The sequence below is a fragment of the Ranitomeya imitator genome, chromosome 7, assembly GCF_032444005.1.
Source record: "Ranitomeya imitator isolate aRanImi1 chromosome 7, aRanImi1.pri, whole genome shotgun sequence".
NCBI lineage: Eukaryota > Metazoa > Chordata > Amphibia > Anura > Dendrobatidae > Ranitomeya > Ranitomeya imitator.
Window position 1 is genome coordinate 13076215 of NC_091288.1, and position 15445 is coordinate 13091659.

The 15445-nt window shown below is 43.8% G+C and overlaps 1 protein-coding gene across 3 annotated transcripts in view; it reads left to right on the forward strand.

Moving 5' to 3' along the window:
- Positions 1–14131, forward strand: part of LOC138644392 (probable hydrolase PNKD) — a 100769-nt gene extending 86638 nt beyond the window's left edge. For 2 of the 3 annotated variants that reach the window (XM_069732712.1, XM_069732711.1), the window contains exons 6-9: positions 2327–2490; positions 6341–6427; positions 8106–8221; positions 10437–10610. In XM_069732712.1, the coding sequence (XP_069588813.1) occupies positions 2327–2490; positions 6341–6427; positions 8106–8221; positions 10437–10610 (541 nt within the window). Of the gene's footprint in view, positions 1–2326; positions 2491–6340; positions 6428–8105; positions 8222–10436 lie in introns of all 3 variants that reach the window. The other variant, XM_069732710.1, reaches the window with a different exon arrangement.
- Positions 14132–15445: the final 1314 nt, after the last annotated feature.

Consider the following 15445-nt stretch of genomic DNA (forward strand, 5'->3'; position numbering starts at 1 on the left):
CTCCCTTGCTCGAGATCATATGAGGACAACCAGCAGAGGGCGCCCTCTTATGATCGCGAGCAAGGGAGCTTTCTAGGAAAGTTCCCACGATCTAGGAACAGCCAGCAGAGGGCGCCTCACCGCAAATGAAGCTAAATATAGGTCATTGCAGAAATGAGCATCCTGCATTAGCGGAGCTCGTGTCTGCAAAATATTTTAACCCCTTCAGATGGATCTACATCGTTGGACCTTACAGATCCTCGGAAGGTATGTATATTGTTGGTTTATTATTTTTTTTTAATTTACAGATCGAGGGTCTTCAGTGAGTGGATTGAGAGTAGAATAAATTAATACAACAACCTTTGTGATTTTTTCATTAAATTAATTTTTAATAATGTGTGTGTTATTTTTTAACCCTTTACTAGTATTGGATTAATAATGGATAGGTGTCATAATTGATGCCTCTCCATTATTAATTTGGCTTAATGTGACCTTACAATAGCAAGGTGGCATTAACCCTTCATTACCCCATATCCCACCGCTACACGGGAATGGGAAGAGAGTGGCCAAGTGCCAGAATAGGCGCATCTTCCAGATGTGCCTTTTCTGGGGTGGCTGGGGGCAGATGTTTGTAGCCAGGGGGGGGGGGGGGGCAATAACCGTGGACCCTCTCCAGGCTATTAATATCTGCCCTCAGTCACTGGCTTTACTACTCTGGCGGAGAAAATTGTGCGGGAGCCCACGCCAATTTTTTCCGCCATTTAACCCTTTAATTTAATAGCTAGAACGGCCAAATTTTGCATATACACACTACTAACATTAGTAGTGTGGAATATGCAAAAAAAATGGTGATATGAGATGGTTTACTGTATGTAATCATGCCTCATATCATGTCGGGTTTAGGAAGGAGAAAGCAAAAGCCGGTAATTGAATTACCGGCTTTTCTCTCTAACAGCGCTGCGTATTCCTCGCAAGTCACACTGCTGGTCCGTGTGTAATCCGTAATTTTGGGGCTTCCATTGACTTTCATTGACGTTTTATTTGCGCAATACGGTGACAAACGCAGCATGCTGCGATTTTCTACGGCCGTAGAAAGCCATATAATACGGATCAGTTTAATACGGCAGATAGGAGCAGGGGCATAGAGAATAATTGTGCCGTATTTTTTGCGAGTTTTACGGACGTAGTTTCTGCGCTCTTATGTCCGTAAAACTCGCAGTGTGACGCCGGCCTAACAGTCACCTGTCCACACACTTAATAACACTCCATCATCTCCACCATGGCCAAGAACAAAGAGTTGTATAAGGCTAAGTTCACACTTGCGTATGGCTGGTCTGCGGATGGCTGCGTACGTCCTCCCTTAAGCTCCGCCTACTTATGCATGCATCCTGCATCGGCCTGTGTACCTATCTTTAATATTGGGTATGCAGGGACATGCGTTGTATGCGGATGCGGCGTTTTGATGTGCCTACCGACCGCACCGGAACGCAACTTTGTGTTCCTGTGCTGTCGCCGGGCACATCAAAACGCCGCATCCGCATAAAACGCATGTCCCTGCGTACCCAATGTTAAAGATAGGTATGCAGGATGCATGTGAAGCGTAGGCGGAGCTTAAAGGGACTGAATTTGGAGGGAACAATTTTCAGCCATAGAGGCGGGGTTTTCGGGTGTTTGATTCACCCTTTCCTTACCCGCTGGCTTCAGTATTGGATTGAAGTTCATTCTCTGTCCTCCGTAGTACATGCCTGCACAAGGCAATCTTATATAAGCTGCATGGATAAGTGTTGGGGACCATTTGTTTTCTTGTATGTTTACTTGTAATGTAACGGCGGCCATCTTGTTTGCCAGTAATCGAAAATCCATCAAAGAGTAAGTTGCTCAGAGTAACCAGTCACAGTGCAGCTTTTATGTTTCCACAGCAGTGAAAGGCATGTTAGCAGCGCTCTGATTGGTTGCCATAAATTCGCTTTAATAAATCCACTCTGCTCTCATTTTCGTATGAAAATGTACCAAAGCAATAAGTGAACCTGAAGAGTATTGGTGTAAAAACTAATCATTTAACTCGGCAGCTTTAGAAAGTGAAAAAGAACTGTCTTTATTGTCTATATCAACCTATCACTGCCCAGCTTTCATTCTACCAGATCAGAATAAAAAAAGAAAGCTGCGCTTCGATTGGTTGCTATGGACAACAGGCAGGAGCCTGAGGATAAATGAGGCCTACTGTGTTTTGTAGTATAAGTGAGGTTGGCGCCAATCTCTGAAGCATCCGCAGTGTGTTGTGATTTCTCAGATGATATTTCTGTTGTACTCTGGACACATTGTGACTTTTCCCCTATTTTTCCCCCAGTCCTCTATCTGACAGGGACCAGCTGGCCGTGGGGCGACTGCAGTTTCAGGCGTTCTTCACCCCGGGTCACACCGTGGGTCACATGATTTACGTGCTGGATGGGAAATCTGGAGACGGACCGGACTGTCTGTTCTCTGGGGACCTCCTCTTCCTCGCCGGCTGTGGTAAGCTCAGGCCATAGCTTTGTTCTTGCAAAGAGGTTCTGCAGTAGCTGGGGCAGAGTTGTATATAGTCATATGAATATGGTGTTGATACGGAATGATTTAGTCATCTTATGAGTGGAGCGGAGGGGAGACATGCGGGATAGCGATCGCGCTCGTTATTAATGGCGGTTATTACACATACAGTCAGGCCTTGATAATACGGCTCTGGTTTCCTGTTCACGGAAGCTTGGCCGGTCTCCAGCGCTGTTCTTCTGTTGGCGTCTTCACCATGGCCCATGCCAGCGTAATCTGATTACTGGGTGCGGAGATGCGGAGGATCGGTAATTCCTCAGTGGCTTTATAATCCAGATTAATTTTCTGATTCTAAATTACATCTTATACTCCAGTCACTTCCAAAGCTGCAATTAAAAAAACTAAGGGAATTCAGGACTAGTAAAAATATGGCTGCTTTTTTTAATGTTCACAGGATGTCTCTTCATTGTAGTAAATAGAAACAAGTTGCAATACCGCAAGCTACCTGACAACAGGAATGGTGCTGTTTTTGGAAAAAGGCCGCCATGTTTTGCTAATTCTGGAAATTCCTCTAACTGGTTAAACGGTCTATGACCTACTTAAGGCTACTTTCACACTTCTGTCGGTACAGGGCCGTCGCAAACCGTCGGCCTGACGTACGTTATGAAAATAACTGCACGACGTGGGCAGCGGATGCTGTTTTACAACGCATCCGCGGCCCATTCTGCAGTCCGGGGAGGAGGGGGCGGAGTTTCGGCCACGCATGCGCTGTCGAAAATGGCGGACGCGACGCACAAAAAAAAGTTACATGGAACATTTTTTTGTGCCGACGGTCCGCCAAAACACGACGCATCCGTCGCACGACGGACGCGACGTGTGGCCATATGTCGCAATGCGTCGCTAATGCAAGTCTGTGGAAAAAAACGCATCCTGCGGGCAACTTTGCAGGATGCGTTTTTTTCTCCAAAATGACGCATTGCAACGTAGCCCAAACGACGGAAGCGTGAAAGTAGCCAAAGATACAATGATGTCGGCTCAGAAGCTAAGCCATGCAACATATGATGCAGATGCCAGCTGTGTTACACAGCCGCCATCTGCCTGTTCCTGCAGCGACTGGAGCGCACTCAGATTACTGCATCTTAATAATTTCCCGATATGGGCATTCATATCGTCGGCTTACATTGGCTCCCTAGGATGTGATCGCAAGGGACTGATATATTTATATAAAAGTTTGAATCCCTCCTGTCTAAAGATGCTGTAAAAATGCATTAAAAAAATGGTATAAATGAAAACGTCATCTCGGGGCTCAAAAAATTAACCCCCTATACAGCTCTTTTGATGGAAAAATTTTAAAGGTTTGGTATGTACGAAAATGGTGACAGCAACCAAATTTTTTTTTATTACAAATTTGATATTTTTTATTTCAAATTTTGATTGGCTGGTTAGAGATTATTTCCTATCTTTTATATCCCTTTTTTTCTTTTTTTATAAAGCAGTTTTCAGGGCCCTTCCCTTTGGTTTAACCATAACAGATTCCTGATTCTTCTTTTGGTTGATTCTTTGTAGTTTAACACTATTTTGTCTCTGCTGGAATGATAATTGCTGCTCCGTGCACCGACCTCCTGCGGAGATTGGGCAGCAGCCAAAAAAATCGAAATCACTAGAGACTAAACAGCAGCCTGAGGATTTAATGGATTTTAGGCCAGGCTCCATTAGACAATGCAGCTCACCTGGAGACTTCAGTTAGGTCTATGCCCTGATGTAGCAGAGCTGATACTGTCCAGCACTAGGAGATGCTTTCCTGCTATTTTTATAGTCAGGGATGCGGGGGCGTTCCTTTGTGAAGTTTCAGCTTGTTCTGATTTATGCTAAACATAAATCCTAATCCCTTCCTTCCCCGGAGCTGAGATTGACGAGGGCTTTAATTCCTCTTGACTTTGGCGTAGCTGCTGCTTTCTGGTTATAAAGAAGCGCTTCTCAACGTCAGTGACCCGAGAGGAAGGAGGAAAAAAAACATTTCAGTTATCACTCTGCACTTACAAAGCTAGCGCATCTTAAAGGGGCAGTAACCTTAAAGTCGCCAGCTAATAGAGCAGCTGCATTAATAGACGAGCGATCACACGTGCAGTTTTTGATGCAGTTTTTTGAGCCAAAGTTAGAAGTGAATCACGATCTTTAAGTTAATTCCTAAGAAGTAAAACAAAAACCTGACCTAGTTCATTATTTACGGTACATGCAGCTCTGGATGGATGGTATCTGACCTTACACTCTTACGGACACCATGGTGGTGATTTTCTATGTCAGTTGTTGCTTTCCTGGAAACAGATATAACTATAGTTCCCACTGTAATGTTGTCATCTGCAATCACCGGGGGCAGCCATTATGTATAGCAGCCCCCCCCCCCCCCCCCTGAGTTTTTTTGATCATTTTCAGGAAAAGATCATTAGCTGCAGATTTAGTGAAGAAAAAAAAAAAAGTGGAATCCGCAGCACCATCGACTCCTCATCCTGATGACACCTGGGGGAAGGGCAGGTGGGGGGATCAATAAACCCCTCGCCATAGGATACGAGAGAAAAACCCTGAGACGAATCCGCCATTTCCCTCCGTTGCCATGGAGCCGACCGATCCGTCCTGCTGAGTGCTGACCCAGCTATTGTCAGATCGGAGGGAACGTTTGCATTCATGATATTATTGCAGAAAATTTAAGAAAAGCGCGTCCCTCTATAATAAAATAAATCCCCAGGAGAAAGGATCCAGCCTACAAAGTGAAAATATTCTGATGAGGTGAAATGGTGGGAAAAAAAATTGCAATTCCTCCATCTTTTTCTTTTTTTTTTTTTTTTTGCCGTGAGAGTTAACTTTTAGTGGAGCCTATCCAGTAAAAATGACCTGACATGATTCTCCAGGTCTCTGCGATTACGGCGACACCAAACTTGTATTATTGCCATTTTTTTTATTTTATTATTATTTTGCAGTTAAGTAAAATTCAGACAGTTATTAAAAAAAAAAAATTGTGCCACCGTGTTCTGAGAGCTGTCACTTTTTATTTTTCAATTGATTTTTTTTGCATGGCGGGCTATCGTATTTATTGGTATCATTTTTGGGGTACATACGTTCTTCTAAACGTTTCTTATTGCATTTTTGCGAGAGGTGCTAGAGCGTAAAAATACGCAATTCTCGTGTGTTTTTTTTTGTTTTTCTTTACCGTTTTTACCTTAGATGTTAAATTCTTTGCTATTTTCATAGCTCAAACTTTTACGGAGGTGGTGATACCGAATATACTTATTTTTTTCTTTTTTTTTCTCTACGAGGCTCGCTCCATACAGTCACATCCATCTCAGGACGCACTATTGTCAGGAAGGGGTTAAACCACTATGGTAAAATTAAAGGTGCGCTCTGGTTGATATGCTTTTTATACTATTTTGTTCACTAGTCATAGAACTTCTCGGAAAGTTGTGTGAATACGTTAAAGCCCCAGTTATGTTCTATGGAAAGCTGGATAGCAACCCTTGCGAGCAGCCCACCGCCACATGGAGGGAAGGAGATGACCACTGCAAAAATGAATTTTTGCATTTTAACAGGTTGTCCATGGTTAAGAAAAAAATCTGTTGGTTAGTGGAACTGTAATAGAATAGCGGCTTAATATTCAGATCAGAAAAATTTCCTTTAAAATCATAACGTCTGACACGTCAAAGTATAGTGTTAGTATAGTAAATATTCTGTTTGACGCTTATTTTTTGCCTGACAACCCCCATGCTTGGTGCATTGGCAGTCTACCAGGTATAATGCTGGATGTTTTTATGTGGGTTCAGCCACCTTTTTGTTTTTGTCTCTCAAGGGAGAATGTTCGAGGGCTCGGCGGGCACCATGCTAGCATCACTGGATACTGTGGCCTCTCTGAACGACAACACATTGCTCTGGCCTGGTAGGTTCATCACAGGGTGCAGGAAGAAACTGGATAATAAACTGTGCTAAAAAAAAAAAGCCTAAAACAAATTGTGCTTTGGTGACATCTAGTGGCCAAAGGATAATATCTCACCTAGTTTAAAGAAATATCTAACATACCATGAATAAAAATGATCGAGGGAAGTATATTTCATCCTAATCCTGAGATACACCCTACTGATCATGGGCTGCATTCTGTATTATACTTCAGAGCTGCACTCACTATTCTGCTGGTGTAGTCACTGTGTACATACATTACTGATCCTGAGTTACATCCTGTATTATACTCCAGAGCTGCACTCACTATTCTGCTGGTGGAGTCACTGTGTACATACATTACTGATCATGGGTTGCATTCTGTATTATACTTCAGAGCTGCACTCCCTATTCTGCTGGTGCAGTCACTGTGTACATACATTACTGATCCTGAGTTACATCCTGTATTATACTCCAGAGCTGCACTCACTATTCTGCTGGTGCAGTCACTGTGTACATACATTACATTACATTACTGATCCTGAGTTACATCCTGTATTATACCCCAGAGCTGCACTCACTATTCTGCTGGTGCAGTCACTGTGTACATACATTACATTACTGATCCTGAGTTACATCCTGTATTATACCCCAGAGCTGCACTCACTATTCTGCTGGTGCAGTCACTGTGTACATACATTACATTACTGATCCTGAGTTACATCCTGTATTATACCCCAGAGCTGCACTCACTATTCTGCTGGTGCAGTCACTGTGTACATGCATTACATTACTGATCCTGAGTTACATCCTGTATTATACCCCAGAGCTGCATTCACTATTCTGCTGGTGCAGTCACTGTGTACATACATTACTGATCCTGTGCTACATCCTATATTATACTCCAGAGCAGCACTCACTATTCTGCTGGTGCAGTCACTGTACATACATTACATTACTGATCCTGAGTTACATCCTGTATTATACCCCAGAGCTGCACTCACTATTCTGCTGGTGCAGTCACTGTGTACATACATTACATTACTGATCCTGAGTTACATCCTGTATTATACCCCAGAGCTGCATTCACTATTCTGCTGGTGCAGTCACTGTGTACATACATTACTGATCCTGTGCTACATCCTATATTATACTCCAGAGCAGCACTCACTATTCTGCTGGTGCAGTCACTGTACATACATTACCGATCCTGAGTTACATCCTGTATTATACCCCAGAGCTGCACTCACTATTCTGCTGGTGCAGTCACTGTGTACATACATTACATTACTGATCCTGAGTTACCTCCTGTATTATACTCCAGAGCTGCACTCACTATTCTGCTGGTGCAGTCACTGTGTACATACATCACATTACTGATCCTGTACTGATAAGAGAGCGTTTCCCTGACTAAGCACAACAACAGTCCTGAAGTATTTTGTCCCAGAGTAGAAGTTTGCGCCTTAGTTGTGTTTGGAGGTCTATAGCTGAGGATTTGTTACTATGTGTCCGGTGTAGGCAAACATTATTGAGCTGGATATATCAGCAGCACAAATTTCTTCTTTTTTCCATTCAATGATAGCAAGCAGACAATTAGAAAATAGGAAAGCACTAAAACACAAATCAAACATTTTCTAATCAGAAGAGGCAAGTGAGTGGTCCTAATGTTTGTCTTCCCCCAGGCCATGAGTACGCAGCCGATAACCTGATGTTTGCTGCGGCAGTGGAGCCTGATAACACGGTGCGGGACAAGAAGATTCAGTGGGTCGTTCAGCAGAGGTTGGAGAAGAAATGCACGGTGGGTACCGAGGCGTGTGAGGGACAGGCTGACACGTAGGGTGAAGTTATAGGGACAGGAGGGGGTTTCCTATAGTGTATGGTGTCCTATAGGCTGTATATAGATCCATATAAGCTGGAATTGATAGATGGCGTATCATGGCTGCTGGTAGCTTCAGGTAAGTAGGGTGCCGAGTGATCGTGAGCCGGCAGTCCCCACTATACGATGTTTCTAGGACCTGCGCGTCTTTATTTCGGTTCTTTTGAATTCAATCACATTAAAGGGACACTGTCACCTGAATTTGGAGGGAACAATCTTCAGCCATGGAGGCGGGGTTTTTGGGTGTTTGATTCACCCTTTCCTTACCCACTGGCTGCATGCTGGCTGCAATATTGGATTGAAGTTCATTCTCTGTCCTCCGTAGTACACACCTGCACAAGGCAAGATTGCACTTTGTGCAGGCGTGTACTACGGAGGACAGAGAATGAACTTCAATCCAATATTGCAGCCAGCATGCAGCCAGCGGGTAAGGAAAGGGTGAATCAAACACCCAAAAACCCCGCCTCCATGGCTGAAGATTGTTCCCTCCAAATTCAGATGACAGTGTCCCTTTAAGTTCTAACCGCATCCAGAGCTGCGTTCACAATTCTGCCGCTGCTAACATTTGCTAAAATTTGTGGGCAAACTGCAACGTTTCTTTGTCGTAAATGTTTAAGCCAAATTTTATGTTTTACTCAGTTTAGTATAGAATAGAATAGGAGGCATGGTTAACTATTTTGTTGGGAAGTACAACAAATTTAGAATGATCTTTCTACATAAGACACAAAAAAGTTGCATGTTCTAGACAGGTCATGGGCGTCTTTGAAAAAGCGTGGAACAATATGCATAAAAAGTTAAAAATTGCACTAAATTTATTGATGTTCCACACATTATTCTGTCTTTATCCAATATTTGGGACATGTGTCATGATGCAGCTAAGTCCATATATAACAAATGTTATTATTATTATTTATATAGCACCATTGATTCCATGGTCTGTACATGAGAAGGGGTTACATACAAGTTACAGATATCACTTACAGTAAACTAACAATGACGGACTGATACAGAGGGGCGAGGACCCTGCCCCCGCGGGCTTACATTCTACAGGATTATGGGGAAGGAGACAGTAGGTTGAGGGTTGCAGCAGCTCCGGTGTTGGTGAGGCGGTAGCTCCGGTGTTGGTGAGGCGGTAGCTCCGGTGTTGGTGAGGCGGTAGCTCCGATAGTGGTGAGGAGGCAGCAGGGTCAGTGCAGGCTGTAGCTTTCCTGAAGAGATGGGTTGTTTTCAGGTTCCGTCTGAAGGATCCCGAATGTGGTTGATAGTCGGACGTTTTGGGGCACAGAATTCCAGAGGATGGGGGATATTCGGGAGAAGTCTTGGAGGCGGTTGGGTGAGGAGCGGATAAGTGTGGAGGAGAGAAGGAGGTCTTGGGAGGACCGGAGATCACGTGAGGGAAGATATCGGGAGATTAGGTCAGAGATATATGGAGGAGACAGGTTATGGATGGCTTTGTAGGTCAGTATTAGTAATTTGAACTGGATACGCTGAGGGAATGGGAGCCAGTGAAGAGATTTGCAGAGGAATAGCGAGGAGAGAGATGAATTCGTTGGGCAGCAGAGTTAAGGATGGACTGAAGAGGTGCAAGGGTATTAGCAGGGAGGCCACAGAAAAGGATGTTGCAGTAGTCAAGGCGGGAGATGATGAGGGCATGCACAAGCATTTTAGTAGATTGGGGGTTGAGGAAAGGACGGATTCTGGAGATATTTTTGACCTGGAGGCGACAGAAGGTGGAAAGAGCTTGGATGTGCTTTTTGAAGGACAGGACAGAGTCCAGGGTTACTCCGAGGCAGCGGACTTCGGGTACGGGGGAGAGCGTGATGTCATTGATTGCGATAGATAGGTCAGGTAAGGAAGATCTATGGGATGGAGGAAAGATGATGAGTTCAGATTTGTCCACATTGAGTTGCACCTTAATGATAAATTTGGAGCGTGGCAAATGCAATAAAGGTTGCACTATTTTTGATAAATGTGTGTAATATTTTCCACAAAAAAAGAATCTGATCTGTGCAGACGCTGATGCAGTGTGGACTAAAAGCAGGATAGATTTTTTTTCGTTCTGCTCTTGATGTGTGTGGAGTAATGAGCTCGGCCCTAATGCACAGACATTAAACAGTCGTCTTTTTTGTGCCTCCAGTGTCCGTCCACCCTGGGAGAAGAGAAGGAATACAATCCTTTCCTGCGCACTCACTGCAGGGACTTGCACATGGCGCTCGACCTCCAGCGAGGGGCGGACGAGGAGTGGAGTCATTTCCGTTCTCGGGTCCTTGAAGAAGTGCGAAGAAGAAAAGATCTGTTTAAAGGCAGATAGTCGTGTGACCTCACCGGGAATATGGACCATGTGCTGGAGAATCTCGGGTTTTCTGCTGTAGTCCCATCTGTCTGACCAACTGGAACCTTTCCTGAGGAATCGGACGAGATTTACAGTCACTCATTTACAAGCAAGAAACAAAAAAAAAATGCAGAATTTGGGAACGTTTTCACTTTTAATGACCCAATGAGTATTATTTAGTTTTTTTGGGGGGTAAACGCTAAGACTTGGGGGTGTCTCAGTGCTGCGCCTGCATATCAAGGAGGGCACTCTTGCAAATAAAATGGTTGTGCACATGGCCCTTTAATTGGCACCGCTGTGCCAGATCAATGCACGGTAGTGCCCACATACCCTTCCAAGTGAGACCGAGGCGACTTCAGGTCAGGAATGGAAATAATGGAACCTGGGCTTAATCACGGACACTGGAGTGGCGCCCCCTGGTGGTACTGGTCACTCCACGTAATATATATAATAATAATATATAATTATAGGTACCCACACACCCATTTTTCCTAAATTGATGCTATACCTAATGAATATCTCCTCTTTGCATTGAATACTATCAGCCTTTTGATATCCCCTCTCCATTTGCTGTGTTGCTAAATACAATCTGTTGTCCCATGTTATCAGCCTTTGTAGGCTGGGGAGAGGTCCCGCCACCCCCTACAACCACTACTTTTATACTACTGATATCAGGGGCTGCTCCCAGGTCCATTTCTCACCACGTTTTTGTGTTTTACTTTATGTATCCTTAAATAACACGTTGCTATACGGATAATTTTGCTTTTACATCAGATATAATGGGAAAAACTTATGACATGGCATCAGTCTAACGTATATTTGTCAGACTGGGTTTACATCTGGTTTTATTTTTTTTTATTTTTTTTTTATAGAACAAGTCACATGATCTCCTGACACTACCTCCTCCCCCATATCAATGGATTAAAATGCATCAGTTTTTGATCAGGTTTTATTTTTTTTGCAGTCTAAAAATGAGGCTGTTAACAATTACAAAAATGTGAGAAACTGTCCTTAAAGTGCTGTCTCAGCCATATTGGCCATATAACTGGGTGAATTTCGGGACTGTTACACTTTTAGTCATGGAATCCCATAAATGTGAATCAGAAGACCCCCCAATATTGGTCACTATCATATAGACTGTGTTTTAGGGTGTATCCCCAGAATGTGTCTCCAAACACAAATTTAGTTTCCAGCAATTAAAAATAAAAGGCAGCGCTGTTCAGCAGAAGGCTGCTGCCAGTCGCCACTAGGGGGAGCCAGTTGCCTGTTTTTATATTGCCTACATTGAGTCAGACTGATGCCACAAATTTATACTGACTTGTTACTTGTTTTGGCCAAATGTATTAGTGACTTATACCACTAGAGAAAAGGTGACAACATATTAAATAAAATAGGCAAAATATATTGTATGGAGTGCACCACTGAGATAACTTTCATGCGTTTAGCTTGTCACACAATTATAAACAGCTGACTTCCTACTGCAATGGCTGGGATCAGAGACATCTGATACCATCTGTTAAACACATTAGAAGCTGCTGTCTATTGTCATGGTTCTTTATGCAGAGAGCTTCGCCTAGTAGTGGCTGTATAAATCTATATGTAGTTAGCGCCCCCTAGTGGTGGCTGTATAAATCTGTATGCAATGAGCTCCCCCTAGTGGTGGCTGTATAAATCTGTATGTAGTGAGCTCCCTCTAGTGGTGGCTGTATAAATCTGTATGCAGTGCGCTCCCCCTAGCGGTGGCTGTATAAATCTATATGTAGTTAGCGCCCCCTAGTGGTGGCTGTATAAATCTGTATTCAGTGATCTCCCTCTAGTGGTGGCTGTATAAATCAGCATGTAGTGAGCTGCCTCTAGTGGTGGCTGTATAAATCTGTATGTAGTGAGCGCCCTCTAGTGGTGGTTGTATAAATCTGTATGTAGTGAGCTCCCTCTAGTGGTGGCTGTATAAATCTGTATGCAGTGAGCGCCCCCTAGTGGTGACTGTATAAATCTGTATGTAGTGAGCTTCCCCTAGTGGTGGCTGTATAAATCTGTATGTAGTGAGCTCCCTCTAGTGGTGGCTGTATAAATCTGTATGCAGTGAGCTCCCCCTAGTGGTGGCTGTATAAATCAGCATGTAGTGAGCTGCCTCTAGTGGTGGCTGTATAAATCAGCATGTAGTGAGCTGCCTCTAGTGGTGGCTGTATAAATCTGTATGTAGTGAGCTCCCCCTAGTGGTGGCTGTATAAATCTGTATGTAGTGAGCTCCCCCTAGTGGTGACAGTATAAATCTGTATGTAGTGAGCTCCTCCTAGTGGTGTCTGTAAAAATCTGTATGTAGTGAGCTCCTCCTAGTGGTGTCTGTAAAAATCTGTATGTAGTGAGCTCCCCCTAGTGGTGGCTGTATAAATCTGTATGTAGTGAGCTCCCCCTAGTGGTGGCTGTATAAATCTGTATGTAGTGAGCTCCCCCTAGTGGTGGCTGTATAAATCTGTATGTAGTGAGCTCCCCCTAGTGGTGGCTGTATAAATCTGTATGCAGTGAGCTCCCCCTAGTGATGGCTGTATAAATCTGTATGCAGTGACCTCCCTCAGTGGTTGCAGGAAAGCAGAATTTTAACATTGAATTTTAATTAATTTGTATGAGCGTTATACTGCTCTGTTGGACCTGTTACTGGAGACACAATAATGGACTGCTCTTATGGGCTGGGTTTATATGTTCTCTAGTGCTCCGATCACACAACACATCAGATGTCTCCTTCAAAAAGGATTCTTAAAAGTAGGCATGTATGTTTTGATAAATGACAGCTCAGACCCCCGAAAATATGCTGCTCCTTGTATATTATTGTTGTACAGTTGTGGCTTATCTAAGGTACTGACCCAAATAATTGTATTCATAGTAAATCACATTCCCAACAGTAACACTAAAGTTCTAATCATCTGGAAAGTGTGGACCCTGACAGGAGCCGGATTATCAGATGATCTGAATTATATGACTGTTTTGTCTAAATAAAGCGTTGTCATTATGTAAGTCACAATTTTCTATTCTACTTTCGCTCTCCAATATTTTTAAGAGCTCCGCTTGATGTCAGTGAATAGAACTATTTCTGTGTAGATTTAGAAACTGAAATCTTTTATTGATCAAATATCTCCTCTCACAGCTGAGACTTTAAACTTGTTACAAAATAACAGATAAATCAAGACTGGATACAATTGTAGCAAACCCTCAGCTGTGAAAAGAATTGAATCAGGACAGGTTTGTTGCAATAGTGTCTTTCATCCACTGACCGCAATCAAGGATCCTGAAAATGGTGAAGTGCACGCAGTCATTAGAAGTCTTTGTGATCATTGATCTTCATTTACATAAGACTGGAGAATCTTTTGTTTTCAGAGGATTTTTCAAATTTCTGCTGGAAATCTGATCTGGATTGTCGAGTTTTCTGGATGAGCTGATGTGAACCATCATGTGTATAAGGTGCTGACCTGAGACTTGTGTGAATAAACAAATTATTGAAATTACTGATGTGTTTTGTTTTCCCATGTGCATATATTGAGCTTGGGGGGGATAGCACATTGTATTATGACAAAATCAGCAGAGCGTGCATTGTCCCAATGACAAATGTATCTTCTCTCGGCTTATAATAAATTTACAAATAGCCCAATTCTGAATAAAGCAGACATTACAATTCCTAATATGACCAGTCTTAGAATTTGCTGCTCCTGCCGGACACAGTGACCTCGGGGCAGAACAGATCTCCAGGCCGGTGATGGCTCTCCTGGGCTTGTAATGAGTCATGCGGCTTATCCTGCAATTGGGTAAATTATCACCACGGCCAACTTCTCTGGTGAAGACCTCCAGAGCCCACAGCTGCTGGCACAGAGTTAGGGTATGTGCACACGTTGCGGATTTTGCTTCGGATCCTCAGCGTTTTTGACCATGCTGATGCGCAGCAGTTTTCCATGAGTTTAGGCTACGTTCACACTAGCGTTATGCTAGTGTGCGTCGGGCGACGCAGCGGCGACGCACGCATCATGCGCCCCTATATTTAACATGGGGGACGCATGCGTTTTTGTTTGTTGCGTTGTGCGACGCATGCGTCTTTTTTGCCGCAAGCGTCGGACCAAGAAAACGCAACAAGTTGCATTTTTCTTGCGTCCGATTTTCGGCAAAAAACGACACATGCGTCGCAAAACGCAGCGTTTTTGCGTGCGTTTTGCCGCGTTTTTTGCATGCGTTGCGTCGCCGACGCAGCGGCGCACAATGCTAGTGTGAACGTAGCCTTACAGTACAATGTAAACCTATGGAAAACAAAATCTGCAGTGCACATGCTGGGGAAAAAAACGCGGAAACGCTGCGTTGTGTGTTCCGCAGCATGTCAATTCTTTGTGCGGATTCTGCAGTGGTTTACACCTGCTCCTCAATAGGAATCCGCAGGTGTAAAACCGCAAGCAGAATTCGCACAAAAATCACGGTAATTCCGCAGTAAATCGGAACATTCATGGTCCACGAGCGACGGCTTAGCTGGGGTTCATCTCTGTGGGTGGGGTGGGAGAGAAACATCTGAGTGGGCCCCTAACCAGGTAACCCTGATTATAAGGCTATGTGCCCACGCTGCGGATTTGTAAAATTCACAGTGCAAAACCACTGCGGTTTTCACTGCGGATTCTTCTGCGGGTTTTCACCAGCACTTTCCAATTGACATGCTGCGGAAAATAATCCGCAGCGTTTCCGCGCGGTATTTTCCGCAGCATGTGCACAGCGTTTTTTTTTCCCCTTAGGTTTACATGGTACTGTAAACTTTGGGAAAACTGCTGCAAATCCGCTGCGGATCC